At 43.8% G+C, this 11,346-nt stretch overlaps 1 protein-coding gene across 2 annotated transcripts in view; it reads right to left on the reverse strand.

Annotated features, from left to right (window-relative positions):
* Positions 1-9,387: 9,387 nt before the first annotated feature.
* The window catches only part of rbbp5 (retinoblastoma binding protein 5), a 14,072-nt gene continuing 12,113 nt past the window's right edge, over positions 9,388-11,346 (reverse strand). For both annotated transcript variants that reach the window (XM_036559754.1, XM_036559753.1), the window contains exon 14: positions 9,388-9,912. In XM_036559754.1, the coding sequence (XP_036415647.1) occupies positions 9,860-9,912 (53 nt within the window). In that variant the 3' untranslated portion in view covers positions 9,388-9,859. The remainder of the gene's footprint in view (positions 9,913-11,346) is intronic.

Below are 11,346 nucleotides of genomic sequence, written 5' to 3' on the forward strand. Positions count from 1 at the left end.
ACACCACACACCATGCTAACCATCCAGCGCACCCCGCTGAATATGCCACACATCATGCTGACCATCCAACGCACCCTTCTGACTACGCTACACACCATGCTAACCATCCAACGCAACCAGCCGACTACAACACACACCATATTAACCATCCAACACACCCTGCTGACTACGCCACACACCATGCCAACCATCCAACACACCCTGCTGACTACGCCACACACCATGCCAACCATCCAACACACCCTGCCGACTACGTCACACACCATGCTAACAGTTCAGCACACCCTGCTGACTACACTGCACACCATGCTAACCAAGCCACACACCGTGCTAAACACCCAATGCACTCTGCAGAATATGCTACTCATCATGCCAACCACCCAATGCACCCTGCCAACTATGCCACACACCGTGCTAACCATCCAACACACCATGCTAACCATGCCCCACACCCTGCCACTCACCATCCACACCACACCCTCCCTGCCCATGCCACACTCCCTGCCCAACACACCCACCGCCTGCGCCCAAAACACGCTATCAGTCAGCCTAGCCTGACCAGCTCCTTTGAAGACCCCCACTGTGATCTGCCCCATCTGCCCCACGAGCCCCGTCGCCATGACAACGGGGGCAGATCACCCAGCAGTCTCCGGGAGGACCGGAGCTTTGCGAGCGAACCCCCTGTCGGCCGGGAGAAGGAGCGCAGCCGAGAGCGAGAAAGAGAAGCTCGCTTTCACACCCTGAGCCACACTCCGTCGCAGGAAGTCAACGACACGTGGCCCAAGCCAGCCAGTCGGCAGGGTACGGGCGGCCTCTACAGCACACTCGAGGGCCACGTGACCGCCACATCGCCCACTTCGGCACAGAAAGCATCTGTCGTGGGTACGAACCCGCGGGCCGTCCGGAACCAGCTCCTCCGCGACCGGGCGCTACGGCTAGCAGATGAACGTGGCGGCATGAGCACGGATGAAGAAAGTCACAGCGAGATCCGGACGGGTCGCTACTGGAGCCGCACAGAGCGACGTGAACACATGATGCAGAAAAAGGCGCGAAGCAGCAGCGGTGCCGGCGCAGCCATCACAGCGGCCGGGGGCGCCAGCGCAGTTCTGGAGCTGAGCCAGAGGAAGCTGAGCCGTCTCAGAAACAGGAAGCTACTGGACGACTGGACCACGGTGGAGGAGCTGCTGACCCACGGGAGCCGGCTCGGAGCCAACGACGATGCGCTCCAGATACCGAGCTCACTGCTCACCGTCACCACTGTATAGCAACACGCGGTGTGAGTGTGCACTGCATGTGTGTTTCTGACCGGTGTGTGTGTGTGTGTGTGTGTGTGTGTGTGTGTGTGTGTGAGAGAGATATACTGCCTTCACCACATGAGGCTACCTCCTGTTCTCGATGTTTACTGTAGATAGATGTTTCTGGGACACTGTAGTTTGTTGTTTTTTTCCAGAGGTTTCTTCTTGGACTTGGTTCAGATCGGCACTGGTAACAACTAGCGACTTTCAGTTTTATTATGACAAAAAAAAACGCTGCATTTTCGATTCGACCACTTCAAGCAATACTGCACTGCGTCAATGTTGGACCTGAGCTACACTGAGAGAAATATCTTTATTTTCCGCAGCGAATTCTGCACCTTTCTGTTAGCATAGAAATCAGTTTACGCTAAGAGTAGGGCTGGGAGTCGATCCCAAAAAAAGGAGTTCTCAGATTCCAGGCATTTGTTTTGACTCCAGTGCTTCGGACTCGATTCCACACAGTGACGTTCAGGTTTGCACGCATGCAGAGTGAGAAATTCTGTCCGAAAAATCCTTCCACAGCATCCGTAGACTGTATTTTACTTTGGACAAGAGTAAAACCCAAAATTTGCAACGTGAACTAGACTTTGTTGTTTGTATATCTAAAGTAAATACACCGGTCGTTTGCACAAAGGGTGGATTTAGCCGCTTCTCCTGAGCTCTGTGCCACTGGAATTGTACACAAAGTAGTTCAAAACCTGAAAACTCAACACTGCAAACAAAAAAACATATCACAAAATCACAAAAACATAATCAAACATCTTTGCTGCGGCTCCTGCTAATGCAGGGCCTGAGTGGGGTAGCAAACTAGCCTACCCCTAACTCTTTTGAGGGCATTTCTTATTTCTACTCTTACTTATTATTTCTATGTTACACCGAGATTACCGAGGAGGCTCGCTAGCGATAAAACCAAAAGCTTTTTCTTAAATGTGACAATCATGACACTCAGTTTACTACAAATTAATGCTAGCTGAGTAAGTTTAGGTCAGCATTTCTCACTGCCCACTTGCTCAGATATGTCCTCTTCCTCCTTAAGTAACTTTTTCATTTTTGTCTTCTCGGTTCCACCTAATTTTGAGGCCGTTGCCGTCCATCCTCACTCGATTCACACGCGAAAACTGCAACATCGGTAATGCTAAAAACAGTAATTCTCTTTAGAGCTGCCTGCTGTGTCAGCACCAGATTCACACCATCGTGCTGAATTTGATAATCTCTCAAGGAGGATGTTCAAATTTCTGCTCCACCTTAAAAAGTGCAGCAGGTACATGCTACATCATTTAAGGTGGAACAGATAATGAGAATAAGAAGCTGTGAGCTGGTTTACCCACTGAATTAATACAGATATATACTTTGATGTAGTTTTTATAGTTTATCTGAACATTTTTAGCATTTTTGTGCTTATACGCTTGAGTTTATACATTAGGACCATAGTGCAAAATACATGGGGTCCTGGGGACTCTGAGACCCCCTAATTAACCTCATGGACCCCTGAATGGTTCACCCAGTTGGTCCTTCATAGCCTAGAAACTGTAACTCTGCCCGGATTCCTCTGAAAAACTTTACAATGAGCTGCAGCAGATCTGTAAATCTGAAAACTCGCCCAGTTTCCCAAGAGTTTGGAGTGAAGAGTGACTGTTCCTCATTTCTCACACTGAAGACAGAAGAGGAGACGAGGAAGATCTCAGTTAATGTGAGGAAGAGCGCAGAACCGCACTAGAACAGAGACTCTACAGAAGAGGAGACGAGGAAGATCTGAGTTAATGAGAGGAAGAGCGCAGAACCGCACTAGAACAGAGACTCTACAGAAGAGGAGACGAGGAAGATCTCAGTTACTGTGAGGAAGAGCGCAGAACCGCACTAGAACAGAGACTCTACAGAAGAGGAGACGAGGAAGATCTCAGTTAATGTGAGGAAGAGCGCAGAACCGCACTAGAACAGAGACTCTACAGAAGAGGAGACGAGGAAGATCTCAGTTAATGTGAGGAAGAGCGCAGAACCGCACTAGAACAGAGACTCTACAGAAGAGGAGACGAGGAAGATCTCAGTTACTGTGAGGAAGAGCGCAGAACCGCACTAGAACAGAGACTCTACAGAAGAGGAGACGAGGAAGATCTCAGTTACTGTGAGGAAGAGCGCAGAACCGCACTAGAACAGAGACTCTACAGAAGAGGAGACGAGGAAGATCTCAGTTACTGTGAGGAAGAGCGCAGAACCGCACTAGAACAGAGACTCTACAGAAGAGGAGACGAGGAAGATCTCAGTTACTGTGAGGAAGAGCGCAGAACCGCACTAGAACAGAGACTTTACAGAAGAGGAGACGAGGAAGATCTCAGTTACTGTGAGGAAGAGCGCAGAACCGCACTAGAACAGAGACTCTACAGAAGAGGAGACGAGGAAGATCTCAGTTACTGTGAGGAAGAGCGCAGAACCGCACTAGAACAGAGACTCTACAGAAGAGGAGACGAGGAAGATCTCAGTTAATGTGAGGAAGAGCGCAGAACCGCACTAGAACAGAGACTCTACAGAAGAGGAGACGAGGAAGATCTCAGTTACTGTGAGGAAGAGCGCAGAACCGCACTAGAACAGAGACTTTACAGAAGAACAGCTGTTAAAACAAACATTTACTGACACTGAAGAATCAGTACCTCCATGGAGAGAGAGAGTTAGCAGACAAACAACACGGGACCCCCAAATACCAGGGGGGATTTCACACTGATTAGCACACAGTATAAACTCACACATGTGAGCACAAAATGATCAGAAAACTATAAGCGTTACTTGTATGTCTGCAGTCAAATTTAGGAGTCAAACCAGCGCTACCCCCCCTTAAGTGGTCTAATGTATGAACTCTCACATATAAGCCCACCGGCCCACCGTGAATTCTCCTAACTCTCTCGATTACCCGCTCCGATGCTGGAGTAACGTATCCGCTTCTCTTTGCGGATTTGACCTTTATCGCGCAGAAAAAAACAGTGAATCAGTTTTGATTCCGGTTTGCGTTTACACTGAGCGCTTTTAATCAGTTTTATTGGCATTAAGTTCTCATATAAAAGTGCATCTGAAGGGGGTTTAGGTCTTGATTGGAACTGAGAGTGGAGAAAGTCACTGTGCGGAATCGTCTCTTGGAATCCATCAATTCCCATCACTCGGAAACCGAGTTGGAGTCGACTCCAGAACTTCCGGAATGGAGCAGCCCCGGTGAAGATCAGCTTAGCTGGTGCTAACAATAGTACAGAGTGGTGTTTCTTTAAAATTAATTAGATGCAAACGGAACTTTTTTTGTTTAGAATCCAACAAATTTGCACAAACGATGTCAGATAATCTGATTGTCTTCCACTTGGTACGTGAACAAAACAGGGGGCGTGGCATTTCCATCCCGAGACTCCGCCCATCACCTGAGACGATCATAATTCTTCTGACTCATAAACGAATTTCTCTGGGAAGTAAACAAACAAACAAACATGCACACATTTACATCAAAACACATCTACACTAGTAAACGTTTGGCAAATGGAGCTGAGTTTGTGGGACTAAGAGCAGAATGCTGGGAATATTTTAGATTATTAACCGTTAGTTGTGTAGAAAACATTTACAACTATTTTTCTTGTGCTCACAATCGATGTCATGAAAACAAATGATTTTTTAATTATTATTTGTAAAAAAAAAAGAAAGAAAAACGCAGAATCTACTGTATCTGAAGCAGAGCTGTACTCTGGGTGAGTGAGCTTGACGCCACCTCAGTGTTGTTTTTGTTGTTCTCATGTGGAAATTATTTAGTTTTTGCAAGAAAAAAAAAGTGATTAAACGAAAAAGTCATGATCGGTTATTATTTTACTGAGAAATTAAGCTGGTTTTGGGTTTATAGTTATGGGGTGTGTGTGATCGTACATGAGCCGAATTGTCATTCCAGTTCATTAAATATATTTATTTGATAAACAGGAGATGATAAACATTTAATAAACGTTTTTTTCCCCACCAGGAGGAATTTCATAAAGCAGGATTTCTCAGTTAGCCGGATAACTTAAACCTGTCCAATAGGAGCAGAGCTAAGGGACATGCTATTTATTAATAATAATTGTTAATAATGTATAAATAATATCCATTATACAACAATTTAAGTCAAAAAATGAGAAAAAACAACATCTATGAAGTGCTAGTTCCTGCTAGCTCCCCAGTGGGGTTTCTAATACTATGTTAGCGCTAAGCTAATTCTAGATCAAACACGGACATGTGAAGCTTGTAAAAGACATTATTATATATCTGAGCTTATATTTGTCAGTTTTACAATGACTCTTTGCCCCTAGACGGTTTTTAAGGGTTCTTCCAATAAAGAAAATGGTTCTATGTAGAACCATGAACACTCAAAGAACTCTTTTCATGCTTAAATGGTTCTTTTCATGGTGAAAGTGTTCTTCAGATTGATGGAGAATGTGTTGTAAATGGTTCTATATAGAATTTTTTGTTCTGTGTAGCACCAAAAAATGGTTCTTCTATTGTTACAAGCTTGACATGGTAACAATGGCACAACACTTTTTGGTGCTGTATAGAACCGTATACAACACATTCTCCATCAATCTGCAGAACAATTTCACCATGCAAAGAGTCCTTTAATCATGAAAAGGGCTCTTTGAGAACTTTTTTCCATTTTATTAACTGAAGAACCCTTGAAGAACCATCTTTTTTAAGAGCGTAGAGCTGCTGCCGCTGTTTTCCATTCCTTACAACTAAAATACTGCTTAGACTACGACTCATATTCACAGTCTGTGATGTATCTAGAACCTGCAGAAGGAGCGTTATTTTATATATTTATAATTATGTTGGTAGATAATTTATTGTATAAGGCCTTCAGTCCAGCTCCTGAAGTCCTAACCAATGGGAGAGCAGCTCGGCGGAATCAACCCAGATACCACGGACAGAACAATCCCTGGAATGTTTTATTGGTCAGTCGTCTCTCCGGGTTTAAAGTGTCCAGTTAACTGATTGATCCTCTGAGAAATTCAGCCTGTTTAGCCGTAAATATCTTGATTTGATAAACATGAGTTGTTTTCTCTCTCCTGCACCTGCCTGGTCCTGTCTGTGGTGCACGAGCCACTGGAGGCACACGCGCAAATACAAATACAAATAAAAACAAAAACAAACAAACAAGCAACACGTTTTATTCGTCTTTTTCTCTCTTCTTCATCTCACTGTCTCTCTCCTATCACTCACTCCTCTCTCCCTCTTGAAGTCTCTCCATCTCTTTTCTTCCCCTTTCACCTTCTCCTTTCTTTCTTTTTCTCCTTCTTTACCCTTTCACCTTCTCCTTTCTTTCTTTTCTCCTTCTCTTCCCTTTTACCTACTCCTTTCTTTCTTTTTCTCCTTCTCGACCCTTTCACCTTCTCCTTTCTTTCTTTTCTCCTTCTCTACTCTTTCACCTTCTCCTATCTTTCTTTTTCTCCTTCTCGACCCTTTCACCTTCTCATTTCTTCCTTTTTCTCCTTCTCTACTCTTTCACCTCCTTTCGTTCTTTTCTCCTTCTCTACCCTTTCACCTCCTCCTTTCTTTTCTCCTTCTCTACCCTTTCACCTCCTCCATTCTTTCTTTTTCTCCTTCTCTACCCTTTCTCCTTCTCCTTTCTTTTTCTCCATTTCTTTTTTTCACCTCTTTTTCTTCTTATCTTTCTGCCTTCTCCCTTTTATCCTCCTCCTTTTTGTTTTCTCCTTCTCTCCCCTTTCTCTCCCCCCTCTCTCTCCCTCCTCTATCTTTCTCTCTACCCTTTCTCCTTCTTTTGCCCTGTCTCTCTATCTCCCTACTCCTCCGTTCTCTCTCCCAGTTCTCCTTCTCTTTCCCATCTCTCTTTCTCCCTCCCTTTCTCCATCCTCCTCTCTCTCTCTCTCTCTCTCTCCTCCACGTCACTTCTCACCATGCGTCACTTGCTTTGAATAAAGGATTGAAAAAAATGGACTGAACGTCTATAAATAGAACTCTAGAACTCTGCGCTCTGATTGGTTCTGTTCATCCACACTGTTTTTTGCTGTAACGTGTGAGAATAGAATTTAATTATTAGAAAAAACTCCCAGTTTTATCATTTAAATCTCATATTTAAGTGTCCATTACATTAATTAATTATTAAAACTTGGGAAACATTAACTAAAACACTGGCAATGTGTGGGGTCCAAGCACTTTGGGCAACACTGCCTGAATTCCAGTTACTGTTACAGCGCCCCCTGCTGATCCACACACACCACTGCCTGCTGGCTAAGTTTTCACTAAAAGAGATGCTGTATTTTTAATAATCAGACGAAGCCTGACTGAGTTTCACCCAGCAGAGTCAGAAAAACCTGATTGACCTGCTGCAGCGATTCTGTATTAAACGCTCAACATTTACTGGGAAATATTAACTTTAAGACCAATTTCATAACAATCTGAACTAAAATCTTGAGGCAGTTCAAGAAGTGCAATTACAGAGATATACAGTGATACAGCTGTGTTTAGCTTTAGAAACGCTCCTTAATGCCCATTTTGTTGTCATTATAATCATAAAATTGCAGGTTATTCATCATTAGTGTCCCTATGTGAACATATCGTTCAAAATTAATGGCACCTTTTTGGCCATACTTCTCAGATTGCTGTATCATGTGGATTTTGATTGGACGAGTGATTTCTGTGAAATAGAAATTTAATTTAGAATTCGTATTTGCATGTTATGGCGCCTCCTACTGACGAAACAAACAAAAACATTACATAGTTTTTGATAAAGCAAATTTCCCCCTCCCAAATTCCGAAAAACCACGCCCTCCTGCCCTGTGATTGGCCGATAACAGCGCTGTTTATAATAATTCTGTGTTGAGCGAACTATCAGCCAATCAGAGCACAAGAGAGGCGGGGCTTTAGCGTTCTAGAACAGTGACCGGCTTGTGATTATGAAGTACTGGCCTATCAGGGCGCGGGAGGGCGGGGCTTGAGAGAATTCCAGCGGGAAAAACAATTAAATAAGCCAGGAGTTTGTTAGTCTGTTCACTCTCTGTTTGTCTCTCAGTGAGGAGAATCGCTTCCTCAGCCAGAGAGACAAAAGGAGGGGAGATTTCTTGACTGGTGTCTCAGGAACTGTGGACGTTCGCCTGGACGGTTTTGTGAGGATTCAGACAGTAAAACCTCAAGGAAACATACAGAAAACACAAAATGGAATCCAGCAGTGAAGCACTGCAAAATGGAGACGAATGACAAAAAGTCTCTCTCCTCATCAGCGCTGCCGAGAAAACCTCACACACGCTCCTAACGCCATCTAGTGGCACATTCACAGTCTTACAGCCGGAGAGCGCAGGGTACAGCGAAGAGACACTATATTAGAAACACCTACCTTGTGCTTCCACTCACTGGCCACTTTATTAGAAACACCCACCTATTACTTCCACTCATTGGCCACTTTATTAGAAACACCTACCTTGTGCTTCCACTCACTGGCCACTTTATTAGAAACACCCACCTATTACTTCCACTCATTGGCCACTTTATTAGAAACACCTGGCTTGTGCTTCTACTAACTGGCCACTTTATTAGAAACACCCACCTATTACTTCCACTCATTGGCCACTTTATCAGAAACCCCTACCTTGTGCTTCTACTGACTGGCCACTTTATTAGAAACACCTGCATTGTGCTTCTACTAACTGGCCACTTTATTAGAAACACACACCTTGTGCTTCTACCCACTGGCCACTTTATTAGAAACCCCTACCTTGTGCTTCCACTGACTGGCCGCTTTATTAGAAACACCCACCTTGTGCTTCCACTAACTGGCCACTTTATTAGAAACACCCACCTTGTGCTTATACACACTGGCCACTTTATTAGAAACACCCACCTTGTGCTTCCACTCACTGGTCACTTTATTAGAAACACATACTTTTGTGCTGCCACTTGCTGGCCACTTTATTAAAAACACCTCCCTTACAGGTCACTATGCAGGTGCACAGAGACTGCAGCCCATCTGTAGGTGGCACTACAAGTGAGGGCTTTCTGATAAAGTGGCCAACAGAGTCTTTTTTAGGCTCTATCTGAAAATCTGCACTATATAAATCTTTGGCAATATCAATGTGGGGTTACAGACGAGTTGGGGGATCATTTTATTCCAAAGTTTTACCTGGAAGGCCAAAAGGTAAGTCTATACAGTCTTAAAACTGGAATAATCAAAAGTGGCCGATATGCAGCACAAACATCTTCACAAAACACAAAAGCGGTTTAATATGTATGAAAAAAACACAAGAAAGTTGACAGAGCATCGTTAAAAAATCTACAGGCTACTCAGCGGTGAGAGAGCTGGTGTCAGGGAACAAAGAGACAGACGCTGCCTAGTCTAGAGAAAAAGTCTGCTCGTCGTCTCCAAGCAGTCCTTTCCTCTCTGTCAGCGAGAGGCGCTGTGGCTGCCGTGTTTTTGGAGGAATGACTCAGTCAGACTGATCCTGGAACAGAAAGAGCTGAATCCGAAAAGTCCCGTTTCCTGCCAGAGCCTCTGTAACCCGCACCGAGTCTCTATAGAGTCCATTTGGCCTCCACACTGTGGGGGGCGCTGTGAGTTTACTGAATCAGTCCAAACCCTGAACGTCGTGCTGTTTGTATGACGAGGAAACCAGGTTACCTGTAAAACAGCACAGACACCGTTACACACAGAACACACGTCACATAAACTGTTTATGTTATTTAAAAATAAAAATACTATTTTATTTCATTGTGAGTGTATTCAACTTTCCGTCTTCGTGTGAGAACTCGCCGGAACAATTTCCCCACAAAACGCATTTGGATGATAATAATAACAATAACAATAATAGAACTGATTCCCTGAAAATCATTACTGAATGTTATTCATCTGCAAGCGCCTCATTTTTACACGGCTTTATCATAAACTGTAATTAATGAGGCTCACTGGGCCCTCAGTGACTCAGTACCACCACCTGCTGGACACACACTGTAAGTGCAGTAGCTCTAAATTAGTATGTTGACCTTCATCACGTGCACAAGAGAGTCCAGGTCAAATATCCTAAACTTGTGATTAGTTTGTTTTAAGGCTGAGCAAAGCGCCGCCCTGCTGGCCTGACACTGTAAATACACACTGATATCTGTATATAACAAACTCACTGAGCCCTTCATTCAGTACAGGGCTTCTCAACTACTGGGTCACAGACTCGTCGGTTTGAGTCCACGCACCCGTGAGCACGCAGTAGGAGACGTTCACAATTACTTTTTTCAACGTGGACTATCAAACTTCTTCTTTAGTTCGGTCAGTTTCGTCAATTTGCGTAAACCCACCTAGTGCTGGACGATTTGGGGAAAAAAATCTAATTCCGTTTTTTCCAACTGATATTACGTCTGCAATTTAAATTGTGATTTTTTAATAAATTGAGATTCAGGCCTGATTTATTTTGGCCAAGAAGACCAGAATATCCACTTTTTCTGGCCTGAGGCTCGACCCCTGAACGCAGTGAGCCAAACTGCCAGTGATTTGTGGTTGTGATGTCACAACACATGGAGGTTTGGTTGCTTCTGATTGGTCTAACTCATCTACAGGCAGTTCACTAACTCTTATTAGGTGCAGTTTCCTCTCTTAAAACTTGTGTTTTTGCTAACGTACACACTTAAAAAAAGGCGGTTCTTTAGTAAAGACAATGGTTCTATGTAGAACCATGAACACTCAACAACTCATTTGCATGATTAAGAAGTTCTTTGCATGGTTCATTAGATTTATGGAGAATGTGTTGTATATGGTTCTATATAGCAGCTTTTTAAAAAAGGGTTCTACATAACACCAAAATACCAAAACAAGCTTGTCACCGTAACAATAGCAAAACCCTTTTTGGTGCTATATAGAGCCATAAACAGCACATTCTCCATCAATCTGAAGAACAACTTCACCATGCAGAGAACCATGTAGTATGCAAAAGGTGCTTTGAGTGCTCATGGTTCTATACAGAATGACTGTCTTTACTAAAGAACCATCTTTCTTTAGGAACCTTGAAGAACCTTGAAATTGCAGCTCTTGCGATTCTAATCTAATATTGCGATTGATATAAAAACG

The sequence above is a fragment of the Colossoma macropomum genome, unplaced genomic scaffold (genome assembly GCF_904425465.1).
Source record: "Colossoma macropomum unplaced genomic scaffold, Colossoma_macropomum, whole genome shotgun sequence".
NCBI classification, from domain to species: domain Eukaryota; kingdom Metazoa; phylum Chordata; class Actinopteri; order Characiformes; family Serrasalmidae; genus Colossoma; species Colossoma macropomum.